Source organism: Maniola hyperantus, chromosome 15, assembly GCF_902806685.2.
Source record: "Maniola hyperantus chromosome 15, iAphHyp1.2, whole genome shotgun sequence".
Classification (NCBI taxonomy): Eukaryota; Metazoa; Arthropoda; class Insecta; order Lepidoptera; family Nymphalidae; genus Maniola; species Maniola hyperantus.
In genome coordinates, this window is record NC_048550.1 from 6201313 (window position 1) to 6216959 (window position 15647).

Sequence of the window (15647 nt, forward strand, 5' to 3'; positions counted from 1 at the left end):
GGATAATTTTAATGTAAACAAAACAACAAAACAAATCGAAGAAGAAAGTACTTAAATCATATTTTCGTGTTAATACCTATTTATTATTCTTTTCTTTTATAGTGCAAGTGATTTACATTAAAGATAGGTACCATACCTACCTAGGGAGAAAACCCGTCATGCATCTGGACAAGTTGAAAATATTAATAATTGGACCTTCTGATGTAATGTACCTACCTAGTCTACCTACTATCTCTAATCATCATCTTTCAGAACCCATCCGTTCGAAATCCTATACTTTGGGAATAAGGAGTGGGAGTGAGAAGGGAAGACAAGATGCAAACCACAAACATGTATTATCTCTGATGCAAACATATTCACTTGTGGGTATGCTCTTAGACGTACATAGTGAACATAATATGTAGCTTCAGTGATTTAAAAAAAAGTATTGGCCGCGACAGGTTTTTTTTATTAAAATGGCGAGCAAACGAGCAGGCGGGTCACCTGATGTTAAGTGATTACCGCCGCCCATGAACATTTGAAGTACCTACCAGAGGAACCACCAATGTGTTTCCAGCCTTTCAGGAATTTGTTGGTCAGCTTCCCCTTGAATAACCCCATGTTGTAATCTAATGGGAACACCGCCGAAGGGATAGTTGATTCCAGTTTGCATGAGCGTGGAAAAAAGCTGGGGGTATGAGGCGAAGGGACGCCCTGAACACCCACACGTCACCCGCGCTCGCCCGCACCGCGTTAGCGTATTGCCATCTGAACCTGTCACGTACTACATGAAGTGGACATTACCTACAGTGATCTTAAAACAAGTAGATAGTAGGTACAATCTGAGTTGCAACGTGGCGGTTTGCGCAGGTCATAGAATAAACATTAAATACACAAGCCCGGCCGATATCTGTTTTTAGGGTTCCGTACCCAAAGAGTAAAATCGGAGCCATGTCACTCTGCTGTCTGTCTATCTGTCCTCGTGTCACGGGTCTCTAGCTCGTAGACAAAACGAGTTACAAACCTGAAGTTTTAGTATTTGGTGTGGAACGTTTACCCAAAACCGAATATTAGAGATACAATTAAATTTTTCTTAAAAAAACTGTGGATTTGTGGTTACATACAAAAAAATTACAATGTGTTCATTTGGTGAACGTAGTTCACCAAATCACCGTTGTCATTAACTTGTATAGGTTTAAGTGTTAAGGGAAAAATCCGAAAACCGTGAATTTGTGGTTACATCACTAAAAAATATTAAAATGTGTTCAAGAACAAATAATTAGTATTTTCAACTTTTAAAGTAAAATTACTATACCAAGTGGGGTATGATATGAAAGGGCTTACCTGTACATTCTAAAACAGATTTTTATTTATTTTTATGCATAATAGTTTTTGATTTATCGTGCAAAATGTCGAAAAAATACGATTATAGTAGCCTCGATGCGCGAGTCTGACTCGCACTTGGCCGTTTTTTTGCATTGAACACCACCACATAAAATAGGCTAGTTGACACTTTTTTTAAGTAGGTCTTAAATGGTTAATATTTGTCCTTTTAGATCAAAAAAATTAACACTATATTTTTTTGCGCCCTAAAATCCGTAAAACTTTAATTTAAAAATATATTTTTCTTAGACAGGTGAAAACACTGTCGGCCATTTTTGGCCGATAGATTATCTGTGCTCTGACGTCATGCATTTGTAAACAACAGCATAACCTACCAAAGTTTAATAAACATGACTTCTATAGGTACTAGTTTACATGAAAAATATAGTAATTATCGTTATTGTATCATCCGAGAATGTAAAAACGCATCGATAAAGACCACAGGAAAGTTGTGGATTAGAGTGCCCAGTGAAATAAATATACGTAACACGCGAAGACTTGCTTAAAGGGATCCTATATCACTAACGACTGCAACCCAAATTTATTTTTGCAAAGATCACTTTGTTGTAAGTCTTACTTAATAACTTATTCAATTTATAAAGAGAAAACGATATTTTTTTACGTTTACTATGAGTTTTTAGAAATATATAAAAACTAGCTTATGCTCGTGACTTCGCCCGCGTGAACTTCATAAATTTCAAACCCCCATTTAACCCACTCAGGGGTGGAATTTCAAAAAATCCTTTCCTAGTGGATACCTTCTCTTTACCTACAAAGAACACACCCACCAAATTTCATGTATCTAGAACCAGCTGTTTAGATGTTTAGGCTGTGCATTGATATATAAGTTAGTCAGGAGGACTTGAAATTTTATATATATGGATACTACGTTAGTCAATAGGGATGACATTTGTTTGTTTACATATTTAATGACACAATCACATCATGGCTGACAGCGTTTTCTGAGTTTCAAATAAAAATAAAAACTGTATTTTTTTAAACTGGATTTATATATCCATCCTGCGTTTTTAATAATTGTTATTGATATATTTCGTTGTCTTAAGCAAAATACTATAATAAATAATCATTTATTGGACGAAAGATATGAGTCAAGTAGCCTATTGTGTCTGTGTGCAGACACAATTTTTCTGCACCATCGGAATCTATTTTGTGTAAGTAAATATTTTTTAGAGTGGAAAGACATCTATAGCTAACTATTTATCAGAATCCACAAACATGGAAAACATAGGGATACCTAGACCAACGCAAGGTGTGCGAATTGTTGAGTTTGAACTTTCGCATTTGAACGTCAATGATAAGCAATTTAAAGTTGATATTGAAATGTGGGACTGCAGTGGCGACCACAAGTGAGTTACTAATTTTCTAAAGAACTTTTGGGCACTAATCCTATCCTAAATATCTAAAGAACTTTTATCGCAACCCCTACCATCAGAAAAACTCACTAACTTAGCAAACGGATTTTATGCGCTTAAATGAACGTGCTGAAAAAATGCAGTCTGGGCTTTTTTGAAAACTTTTTATATTAACTTCTTATTTTTAACTTGGTCTCACCAACACCTTTAATAAGTATTAATTTTGCCCGAGACTTCGTCCGCGGCACATAATAAATTATTAATAGCAGTCACTATTGGATGAAGTAGCTAAGTAGCTTTCTAATCTTCATTATCATGATCAACCCATCGCCGGCTCATTACAGAGCACGGGTCTCGTCTCAGTATAAGAAGGGTTTGGCCATAGTCCACCACCAGTCGCATACTTCACACACCTTTGAAAACATTATGAACTCTCAGGCATGTTTCCTCACGATGTTTTCCTTTAACGTTAAAGCGAGCGATAGTTAATTTCTTAAAATGCACATAACTACGAAAAGTTAGAGGTCCGGAATCGAACCCCCGACCTTCCGAATAGGAGGCGGAGGTCCTAAGCATTAGGCTATCACGGTTCAGCTTTCTGATGGTAAAGGAATTATAAAAAGCGATTCGGTAGTTTCAGAGTTTATCGATTACAAACAAACAAACAAATCTTTCCTTTTTTATAACATTTAGGTAAATCATACCTACTTATTTGATAACTTCTATCAGATTCGAGTCTTGTTGGCCAGCCCTTCGTCTCGGTGTCCAGGGTGTCATATTAGTATGTTCGCCCAACACTGTCAATGTAGCAGCAAGAGAGATGGAACTACTGTATAATTACTTTGCAAGCCAGGCGAAGTTGTCAGCTAAGCAGTGCGTACTATTCTACAATTGCGAAGACGATCAAGAAGACTTGGAATCCTTAATATTATGTAAGTATGTAAGTATCTATGGTACGCGACAGCTTGAAATGCCAATCGGGGAGGGAACGCCCCGCACACCCGCACAGTCCCCGCGCTAACCGGGTGCAGGCGAGCGCAGCTGTGCGGGGCGTCCCCCCTGCTCATACCCCGATTGCCTCTACCTGTCACGGACTCTATTTACTTATTATTTAAAATTCATTCAAGAAGAATGTCCTATTTTATTTGCCAAAAAACTGGCTTGAATCGTGTCTCATATTTTCTAAAAATATAGAACTACTTTTCGTCAGGTTGCATTGGCATGTTACCTATTAACTTTTTTAAATTCATTCAATAAGAATGTTGCTAAAACTCAAAACTTGACCAATGAATTGCATTTGAATCGTGTCTCATTATTTTGTAATAATAGTTACTTCTCGTCAGGTTGGTATGTTACATATTATCCTGTAGCTACTACAAAAATTTAGAAACAATAATTTTAATTAGGTAGGTATTAAAATGAAATTGTATATACATATAGTTCGCGACAGGTCGAGATGTCTATCGGGGTGGATATGCCCCGCACAGGCCCCGCGCTAACCCGGTGCGGGATAGCGCGGGTGTGCGGGGCGTCCCTCCGCCTCATACTCCGATTGCAATCCCGACATGTCGCGTCCTATAGGTATATCTTGATGGAAGTAACCATTTACAACACGTAAAGTTGCGAAAAAGTATTGCGTCAAAAAATAGGACATTCTTTGGTTTTGTTTGAAAATTGAGATTTATTAATCTAGCTCTTATTTCTTGCAGCTCCCACGTTTTCCAAAGTGTCACAAGTGGCTGTTAATTTGAAAACAGGTGGGAATCGCTTAAAAATCGACTTTTCCAACTACGTCATTTCCATATTACAGACAATAAATAAAGTTAATGTCATCTAATTTATCACGTTTTATTTCCAGTAAGTATTGTAGTCATTATACCTAATTGTTCTTACCGGCATTTCAAAATACTCACCGCGCCAAAGTTTCAACATACGTGATATCTGAAAAACATCCATTCATTTTTTTGTCTGTTACATTAATTTTAAATGCTGTTATGATTTCAGTTTCTTTTATATGGAAAAGGTGCAAGTTTGCTGCTATAACTGAAAGTAGAGGTTAGAAAAGTTGCAAATTAAGACAGTCTGTTAATGTATTAAATAAAGATATATTTATTTTAAGTTGAGTAGGCTTTAATCTATACAACTTTTAAATTACATATTTTCAAAAAGAACGGAAGCCTAGTGTTTCTATATTTACTATATCTACAACAAAGGTTTTAAAATTTAAATTAACGTTACGGATCATATTGCTTTCAATTAGGACACCTTCACTTGAATTCTCTAAATTAAATTAATTGCAAACCTAACACTTATTGCTATCCTTTATATAAGACGGAATTATGCCTCAAAATGTATTTTTTATGTGTAAGATCATAGTCACCAAGTTCATGATAGTTTGATCACGATAAAATCTACTTAATTAAAATCATTATAAACATAAAAACTTGATTATAAACCTGCACTCAGTCTTAAAACATTTGGCTCGTATAATGAGTACTTTTTAAAATGAACTTATCCATTCATTTGTTTCTTTTATTAACATTATCTACTTAATTTTATATGATTAACCTTATTAGAAACTATGATAATTAATTAATCGATTTACTTACAAAATATATACATTATTTACTACCTATATATTTTATGACCTTGTACAGAATATCTTACTCCATCAGGATAAAATAAATTATAAAAATCTTAACATGCCTATTACTAATAAAATTATCACCTTGATCACATTGTGTAATATGTGGAAGGGTATTATGTAGAATACTAATTTATATTTATTTACATTAGTTAATGTCTATCATTTTTCCAATTGCCACGTTCATTGAAATTTTTTCGGTCCCTATGGCCCCTTCCAGAACCACCGCGATTCCATCGATCGTTACCACGACCGCGGTGCCCACCTCTATTAGGAAATCTTTGGAAGTTTGGATCACCTTCCATGTAACTGAAATCACCTTGAGGACCGTTAAATCCCATATTTCCGAAATTGGGGGGACCTCCAAATTTATTGTTGTTATTGAAATTATGAGGTATGTTCGGTGCTATGCCTAAAAGCCCCGGAGTAGGACCACCTCTTGGATCAGGTAAACCCTGATTGAAACTATGTAAATGATTCATAGGATTCATCCCACCCATTGATTGCATGTTCATCATATTCATGTTACCTTCCATTGAACTCGGAGGTCCTGGCATACTGGAAAATGGGTTTGCATTTTGATTAAAATTTGTTGGGGTTTTTAATAAAGCCTCTTTGGGTTTTGGTATATATGAAAACTCACCATTTTCTCCTAGCGTAATGCCTAAATTGTTAAATATACTACATAATACAGTGTTGTTTTGAATTGGTGTTACATCAAACTTTTTACCAGGCATTTGTTCTTGTTGGAACTGTTTTATCATTTGAGTTATGGGCGCTAAGTTTTGGTTAACAAAAATTTTATGCGTCGAGCTTAATTCCTTGTACCAAAGAGAATTTTGCAAAATGGTTTGTAATTCTAACGTAGTGCATTTCTGTTCTAAATGGGAACTTTCAATTTGACCCACGATTTCTTTTGGTTTTCTGCGGGGATCTATTCGTGGACCTGTATTAACAGGTTTCGTAGGTTTTTCACTATCACTATTTGATTCTTCTACTGATAGTCTAAAGACTTTTCTTAGCCTAGGATCCGTTAAAGCTTGGGATTTTGCAGTACTGTTTCTGATATCAGTGTAGTCAGGTCGTGGAATATGAACTGATACTAATTTATATGGAATAGGAGGGTGACTGTTAATAGAACCATTAATCTCAGATGCCGGTGTGTAATTAGACATTGCTTTAAAAGGCAAAGCTAAACGCAAATCAATATCACCACTTGTGTTTTGCCTCAAATCTGTATCACCAAAGCTTGGAGTTTTATAATCTGTTTGCCGTAAATCAACATCACTCCTTCTACGTCCATCAGTAGGTTCACCATCTACACATTCATAGATTGATACGCGTGGAGGTTTTTTGCTAGGGGGGGATTTGATTACTTTTTCAGTAGTACGAACTGGAGACCGTCTGGATCGAGGATCTCTTGAAATATTTTGCTCAGCTGGCTCACTGGCATTTAATTTGTTATCCTGTAAATTATTTTTCATTGTATTCAACAACTTTGTGACTTCTTCGCTGATATCAATTTTGGAAAGGTCTCCAAGTTTACTCAAAACAGCCGCTGGTTCTATGACATGAGGTGCAGCACCAGCAGGTGGTGACATTAAAGATTTTTGCGGAGAAGTACACGGGGACTTCTTTTTATTCCCCTTCTCTTCATCGCTTGAATACCATTTTTCATCAATCAACAAATTATTATCCTCGTCATCATCTGTTGTAGAACGACGGTTTCTTTTTTCTGGGTTTTTGAAAATAGGTTCCGGTTGCAGGAAACGGATGTCAGTATCGCCTTCAGGATGTAATAAATTTTCTTCAGTGTTAGGTTGATGACAAGTTGGATCGGCTTCTACAAATGAAAGCACTCGGTGGTCAATATCTTTCACTTCATTCAAAGATTTTTCCTTATCTATAGCTTCATTCGAATTATCAATATTTTCCTTATCTTTAGAGGCAAATTTCAGCGCATCTTTAGTATACTGATCAATATCAATCATATCTTTACTATTTGCATCCTTTTTTAAGGGTTTACTGCTAGAAGAATCTTCTTTGACGGCAGCAGTTATGTTTGGAAGAAAACGCATATCAATATCTTGCTCAGGCAATTTATTTGGTATCGTCAGACTGTTAGATGTTGGTGCTGCAGGCGGAACACGTAGGTCTAGGTCTTTCGTTATGTTAGATCCTATATATGGAGCCTGTTGGTCGGTATTATTAATTAAACCGAATTTTTGAATGCTCATTGTATTTAACTGAATTTCAGTTATTTGTTTTAATGATATACCAATACTGTTTAACTGCAATACAGTCAATTGACCTAGTTGATCGAGATTTTCAATGCCCATTTTAGCAAGGTCTGAAATTTGCCTAGGTGTTAAAACCCCATTCAAATTTTTAATACACAAAACGTTATTGGTATTTACATTACTATTTGGAGATAAGTTTGAAATTTGATCATCATTCTGCCACCGTGACTGACGTACTTTTGGCGAAACTTTATTCGGGCGTTCACTATTAAACTGATTATTTTGAACGGAATCGAAATTATTTTGCGGATTTGAAATATTTAAATCAAAAAGTGAAGGTATATTCCTCGCTTGACCATCTGTGTTTTCTGAAAACTGCTGTATTAATTTAAGTTGTGTAGTCTGAATCATCTTCATTGCTCCTTCCCTATTTAATCTTGGAAAATCACCCAAAATTTCCTTAGGCGCAGATTCAATATGCTTCAGGAGAATATTTTTGAGACCATCATTAAGAGGCTTACCGTGTGCAAATTTACATTCATCTTTGTATAAGCAAGGAAGTCCAGTATGATAATATTTGCAAGGAAAATCTGCATGCATATACAGACATTTATCTCTTTTGGCACAACATTCCATAAGATAAAATTTACACAATTCCATTTTTCGTGGCGGTTGAGCGTCATGAGAATAAATACAATCGTCACCTTTATGACATTTTCCTTGCATATAATATAAGCAAACACCGTCAGGGTCTTGATTCGGGTGAGTCCCTCGTCTTCTATCATTTTTATTTTTATTTCTTTCACGCTGAGGTGGTCTGTGTCGTTGTTGTCGATGGGTGGAATGGCCTCTGGAGTCATGGCTACTGTCCGATTCATAAGAATCTCTATCTTCATCTTGATAAATTTCTTGCGGAGATTGTCTCTGAACTGGGGAGGCTCCCCTGACGCACATCATTTCACTCTCATCCACATCTTCAGAAAAATCTTGCTTTTTACGTTTTTTAGTTTGACCTTCCTTCCCATCGTACTTCTTTCTTTTCTTGTATTTACGTCGCTCGTCAACATCTTCCTCATCTTGTGCTTCGTTAGCATCAGTTTTGTTCATAGCCTTCCTTATAGCTTTTTCAACACTACTAGCGAAATCTTCTTCTGATTTAACTAACTTACGGTTTTTTTTATTTTTATCTTTAAGCTTTTGTTCGTTTTTATTTGATTTAGATTTCTTTTTCTTACCTGATTTTGAAAAGTAAAAATTTTGCACCTGTGAGTTATCCTGATTAATATTTTCATCAGTAGCCACTGGGACTGCTTCTTCGTTTTTGACTTCATTTTGAACTTCGTTGAAATCCTCACCATCACTTTCAATCTCTCCGTCTTCTAAGTCTTCTATGTTAGTTGCACGTTCTGTCATTTTAACGTCACTGAAATTGAGATAACATAAAATTAATTAAATAGAAGTTTACTTTCACCTTGCACAAAAATGTGTATACGAATAGAGATACTAGTTACAAAAATATTATTTCTTTTTGTTTGACTATTTTTTTAACAAGTCAATACTCGTGTAAGCAAATCACTTATAACAAATCTTTTGCCATGCAACAGATCAATCTATAGGTAGGTAGTAGGTATCTATCGTAAAGAAAATGGAATAATATTTGAGATATTTGAGAAAACCACATGTCATTAATGTTCTCGGTTTAGTTGAAAAGTCGAACGTAAGACCATAAATAGGTGCTCCATTGACTTAGGTAGGTACCTATAGATAAAAATACATTTAGAATAAACAAAGATAATGAATTCTCACTAAGCCCTTGAAACTAATAAAACTATTCCTAATCGTATCGAGAATACTTATCATTAATAGTTTATGGATCATAAACGACTTTACTGCACCAAAAATTATAATTGTATTTTCATAGGTATCGTTTCTAGTTTTAGCTATACTAAAATTATAGAAGTAAAATTTGGTAGTTAGAGTACATAGTTATAATTTCCGGAACTAATAATCAGTGTAAATCCCGCAAATTGCTAATGCGCGTTGCCGCCATTTTAGTAACGTCAGCACTTATAGACTGAAGTTTCGAGCTGATGGTATATTTTTATTTCAGCTGACGTCAAAATGACATCATTTCAATGTTAATGAGACATGGTTCCAACGCAATAGCAATTTGCGGGACTTATATCTGCTTATCACTGATCAGTGATTACACAGGTAATCAAAGTGGAAAAAAGTGGAAAAAATCATCAAATCACTGGGAATTATATCACCTGAAAATAAACGGAACAGTGGAGCGCTCAGTGTTTCGTATTTATTTATTTTAGGACTAATTTTCATAGTTTATTAAATCGTCTATGCTACTAATTCTGTTGGTGCACCCTTAATATTCAAGAAAAGATAGACAGACCACATCCAGGCGTACGAAATAAAAAGAAATATGTAGGTAGTTAATTTAAAATCAAGTTGTAATTTCGCCTAAAAAGGTAGGTAGGTATATTTTGAAGAGCTACGTAACGAGTCATCCAAAAAAAGATAGCTAGACCACCACATCCACGCGGACGAAATAGAAAGAAATATATACCTACCTACTTTATTTAAAATCAAGTTGTAATTTCGGCTAAAAAGGTAGGCATATTTTGAAGAGCTACGTAAAAAGTCGACTAAGTAGTGGTGAACACAGCTGATTCACCCTGTTTGGAAATAGGTATATGTAAGAGAACCTGGAATAGATCATTAAAAAGTTACATTTAAAAATTTGAGCTCCTTGAAATTTAAGAACACCTTGAAATTCAAGAACACCTGGCTTGAACCTAATATAAATAATTAATATGCTCCGCTGTTACCTGCTGTTACGCTAATCTTCAAGTGATAAGGTGATTTGATTCCACTTTGATCACAAAGGTCAAAGTGGAACAGGTACCTACGTATACCGGATTCCGAAAAAATATTTCACCGATAGATAGGTAGGTAGGTAAGGTAGTTACCTATATTATCCCGAGTGCTATAAATAATTACACCTACCATGCGGGCGAAGTCGCGCCAAAGACTAGTTGTAAAATATACATGCCTTACGTATTATTTTAAAGAAAACCACAAAAGTGAAGCTGATTTCACACTACGTGATATTTAACTTATATTACAATATAAATTATATTATAATATAATTATATTACAATATAAATTATATTTAAATATAATATATATCCCGTAGTAAGCTTTAGTGTAGGTTACTAATATTATATAGGTATTACACAAACTTTTACCCGCGACTTCGTTCGGTGCGTAAGTAGTTTCAAAGTTTATCGAATACAAACAAACAAACAAATATCTTTATAATGAGATTTTGTATGGATTATAAGTATAGATAGGTAGGGTAAGTAGGTGCATGGCGCATGCAAATAGCAAACATTAACGATAATGCGACAGAGAATTATCATTAATTGATAGTTAAGGATATACACATAAGTAAACATTAAAATAGGTAAAGGTTTGAACAAGTTTATGAAATAGACGAAAATTAACGAATAAAAATTATGAAATCGATCACTTTCAAAGAAAACAAAGTGGACCATGACCTAAATCAGTCACTTATTTATCACTTAATTTTGCACATAACTAACTATAAGTTAATAAAGGCTTAATGCCACCAAAACATTGAATAAACTTTGGTTAGATACGTAGTTAGGTACTGGTAGGTAGGTACGTACGGTATCATTATTAACATGTTAACTAGGTAACTAATAAAATGTTTCTTATTTTTCAAACTACAAAGATAGGTATCTATAGAATTCCTAGATTTTTGTTTGAATCATCAATTTGATCATTATTAACAACATCATTTAGGTCAATATCTACCTACAATATTTTTATTCTCAGTAACATTAATTAAACTAATAATTATTGATCGTGGCTTATTTCGCAGTCGTCATTATTCAGTGGGCATGACGTCACAGTTGGCAACATCGCAAATCAATCGTGAATCGCCATTTTTATATAGGTAACCCGACTATTTTAAAAAGATATTTATTTTAAGCCTTGCCTTGTACAGGTGATCAGTGCTCAAAATAGATAAAGTATTGATAGCAAAATACTAATTACTAACAAAGAATTGAATTGAATTGATTTTTCTAAATAGTTGCCTAAAAATATAGCAAAATATGTAGTTATATCGAATAAATGCATAAATAAACTCATCCACACTGTGATTCAGTCACACTACTGAATTATACTCACACATATATACATGTATGCCGTTTGGAAGATTGACGCCCTATATTTACATTATAAATAGCTATGTAGGTTACTACTAACCTTAGGGTAGCTTACCTATTAAATTAAGTTACAAAAGGATGAAGGTATCTTTTTTACAATAGGTAGGTACCTACCTGGTTAGTTAATATTATATTTGTCTACATAGGTATCATGTTTTAAGCGAGATCAAATTATTGTCGATATCTCTATACTATACCTAATAGTCGTCGGAACAATATAGTCGATTGTCATTGGAATTTTTCCAGTATCACAAATCAAAGAAAATGCGCAGTTTTGAATTCAACATGTATGGCAGCAGTCAATAGACTACTAACTGTACATAGCCACAACTTTCAAGTAAATTATTATTAGATACGGGCAGATATGCAAACAGTGGGTGGCCGTTCACATTTCACAATATCTCGCTATTTGCTGTGCGCGGCGCTCTCGCCTCCCCACGGTATATGACGTCAACCTTCTAGAACGGCAAGATATTTTGTCCTTCCTTTTTCGAGGTCACGCGTACAACGTTCACTCACACAAACACAGGCTAAGTACTGATTGGCGTATAGTGACTCGCGTCTGCATGACTAACGGCTACCCTACCAATTTGAATAGGTCGTTTTACATTAATTTATTTGAATGTTAAAAATTATGATGAAATAAATACCTAGGATGCTTGACATTTTTATAACAAAAGAAACTCAATAAATAAACTTAAGAAAATTAATACAAAAGCATAAATTAATTTCCACCACCTTAACATTATCCCAGAATCCCTATTATGTAGTTAGATTAGATAAGTACCTACCTATTGAAATTACAAATCGTTAATAAATTGAAGTCATCGTTAAGCTATAACAATGACAATGAAAATAGTTCATGCAAATACTATACAAATTTTTCATACAAACGATAAGTTACCCAACAATAAATTAGGAACGATCTTAAATTCTTAAAATGGCGGCCGCCATCTTGGGAATTTAAGTTCAGTCAACAAAACGTTGTTTCGAAATTTAATGATACCGATATTTCGTGGTATAGGAATAATAATCCATTTGTTGAAAAATATGTGTAGCAATTCATTATTGCACGTGTGTAACAATTTGAGCAGACCAAGCACTTATTGCGATAAAAATATAGGGGGCACGCATTTGATTATGTGGCCTAACAAGTAAATACATAATGGTGTTACCAATCTTACATTAAATGAACAAATCACTATGTGCGACTACTATACGCCATGTAAAAGAAATCTTTCATAGCATTGCTGCATAAAGACGGCGTAACAAATAGAATACGCAAAATATTGATTTCGAATTCGGACGACGACTGCAGCGAAACAAAGGCGAGATTCGTAGTAATTTAGTTCCAATTTTTAACACGCCAATTAATTGCGGAGGGGCGCTTATGTTGCTACACTGTTACCACATTAAGAAACACGAATTTTTCGGTCAAATTGTTTTTAATTATAATCTTATTCAAAAAATGGTAGAAAATTTACCATTGAATAATATCTTAATGCTTATTTAAAATAACAGTTTGTAATTTCAGCAAATAATTTGCACGAATGTATCTTTAACTTATAAAAGTTTGTCAACTTTTACTTTGCATGAGTACCTACAGTCCGTTCGGAACGTAGGTTCAGAAATATATTTTATCTCTGGCTATAAAGTTGGACAGACTGAATACTATGTTGCCATATTGGTTATGTTATGGAGTCCCAAAACCTGAACCGAATCTTACAATCGAATTTAAGATTGTTGTTTTCAATATATAAGTGCGGCTTGGATTAATGTAAATGCCAATTCTAAAATTTAAATAGTGAAATAGTGCTGCACGTAGAACCAGATGATGCCCACGACTTTATCCGTTTGGATATAAGTTTTTTGAAAATTCCATTGGAACTCTTTGATTTTCCGAGACGAAAAGTAGCCTTTGTTCGTTTCCGGGATGCAAGCTATCTCTGCAGATACCAAAAATTCCGATATTAACACAGCTAATTCAACGAATGGGCCGTGAAAGGATAAAACTCAGACAGACTTATTTCAATCAATCAATTAATCAATCAATCAGCCTGTATGCGTTCACTGCACTGGACGTAGGTCTTCTCAAAAGCAGCCATTGGTTCTGCGGCAGACGTGGCTTTGTCTACAAATTCAAAGCCACTCAGCGTGCTATGGAGCGGGCTATGTTGGGTATTTCTCTGAGGACAAAATCCGTAGGAGAGCCAGAGTAATTGATATAGCTCAACAAATCGGCCATCTGAAGTGGCAGTGGACACTGGGCAGACATACCTACTTAGTATTTACTTACGAACAATCATCACTACTCATATTGTGACTACCCATATTTCACTACCCATATTATAATTAATGCGAAAGTGTGTTTGTTAGTTTATCGTTCAACGCCGCAACGGAACAACGGATCAATGAAGACCGAGAGTGACATAGGCTACTTTCATCCCGGACAATCAAACAGTTCCACGGACGGACACGGGATTTTTAAAAACCTAAATCCACACAGACGAAGTCGTGGGCATTAGTTAGCTAGTTTATAATACTTATTAGTATGGATGAATGCATGTTATCATGCGATGAATTATTCATGTAACAGCAAGTTGATAAATTAATATGAATGCTCTAGGTTTAATTCATTTATTTTTAAATCATGGAGTTTCGGTATTAGCAGTGGTAAAAAATATTTAAAAACCGACTTCCAAAACCACTACAAAGTAAAAAATAACTTTTGTTTCTACACGTGTATTATGTATGTTGAAGTCGGGCGAGCTTTACACTTTGATTTCTAGTTTCTGTTATTATGCTTGCCCGACTTCATTTTCTTTTTTTTTGTGTAAGTACTCATTGCTTGGTACCTTAAATATTAATTCAGCAGCAAAACTTTCCAAATCCACACGGCTTAGGAGTTCAGTACCTTCCAGCATCAGGATTGAAGAGTTGGGACTTGGAATTCAATAACAAAGTCTATACTTGGCATTTACAATGTTATTTTACCAGGAACAGTTCGTAAATCTCTATGGTTTAGGAGTGATGTACCATGCATCATCAGGTTTGAGGAGTTCGGACTTAAAGTGTAATCATGAAGCCGCTGCTTGATACCTAAAATATCAATTCACCATCTGAAATTTCCGGATCCTCACGGCTCCGCTTAGGAGTTCAGTATCTTGCAGCATCAGGATTGAGGAGTTGGGATCTGAAGTTGGTGTAGTCAATGGTGTAGTCTATGCTTGGCACCAAAAATAATATTACATCATTCGCAGTTCCTGAATCACTACAGTTTAGGAGTGCTGTACCCTATATCATCAGGGTTGAGGAGTTGGGACTTGGAGTCCAAGCATAAAGTCGTTGTTTGGTACCTCCAACATTAATTCACTATGAACACTTCCAATCAAATTACATATTTTTTTATTTCATTTAAAAATCAAATATTTGGCATTTTTATAATATTCTAAAGATTTATCGTAGTGACTCGCCTTACTTACGAAAACACAAATGCAAGACGCAAAGCGTCAAGTGACGTCAACTATCGTTCCAAGGTCACGCGCACTGACACTGATTGAGTTAGTAAGTTAAGATCCGTATCCGTATCCGTGGATCTTGACGCCAATGATCCGTATCCGCGGATCTACATTTTCAATAATCTGGCACATCACTTGTACATACATTTAAAAAAACCGGCTGAATTGAGAACCACCTCCTTTTTAGAAATCAGTCGGTTAAAAATATCATTACAATAATATTAATTTATATTACATCA

The 15647-nt window shown here is 35.0% G+C and overlaps 2 protein-coding genes across 4 annotated transcripts; one reads left to right on the forward strand and one right to left on the reverse strand.

The window, feature by feature from the left end:
* On the forward strand, positions 1–4679 carry LOC117988772 (intraflagellar transport protein 22 homolog). Its single transcript, XM_034975965.2, has 4 exons — positions 1–203; positions 2554–2729; positions 3465–3667; positions 4445–4679. The coding sequence occupies exons 1-4, from the start codon at positions 159–161 to the stop codon at positions 4570–4572; spliced, it is 552 nt and encodes a 183-aa protein (XP_034831856.1). The 5' UTR covers positions 1–158; the 3' UTR covers positions 4573–4679.
* A 128-nt stretch (positions 4680–4807) lies between these two features.
* Positions 4808–13238, reverse strand: su(sable) (suppressor of sable). 3 transcript variants are annotated; one of them, XM_034975963.2, is made up of 2 exons: positions 13075–13238; positions 4808–9042 (listed from the first exon to the last, which is right to left on the reverse strand). In XM_034975963.2, the coding sequence occupies exon 2, from the start codon at positions 9030–9032 to the stop codon at positions 5532–5534; it is 3501 nt and encodes a 1166-aa protein (XP_034831854.1). In that variant the 5' UTR covers positions 9033–9042; positions 13075–13238; the 3' UTR covers positions 4808–5531. The 3 variants fall into 3 exon arrangements, with proteins under 3 accessions (XP_034831854.1, XP_034831855.1, XP_034831853.1); XM_034975964.2 differs by lacking the exon at positions 13075–13238 and adding an exon at positions 12346–12368; XM_034975962.2 differs by lacking the exon at positions 13075–13238 and adding an exon at positions 12088–12330.
* Between the last annotated feature and the right edge of the window lie 2409 nt (positions 13239–15647).

Coding starts and splice junctions, on each gene's coding strand:
- LOC117988772 (XM_034975965.2), top strand. CDS start 159: ATGCATCTGGACAAGTTGAAAATATTAATAATTGGACCTTCTGAT. Junction 2,730..3,464: donor GACTGCAGTGGCGACCACAA/GTGAGTTACTAA, acceptor AACTTCTATCAG/ATTCGAGTCTTGTTGGCCAG. Junction 3,668..4,444: donor CTTGGAATCCTTAATATTAT/GTAAGTATGTAA, acceptor TATTTCTTGCAG/CTCCCACGTTTTCCAAAGTG.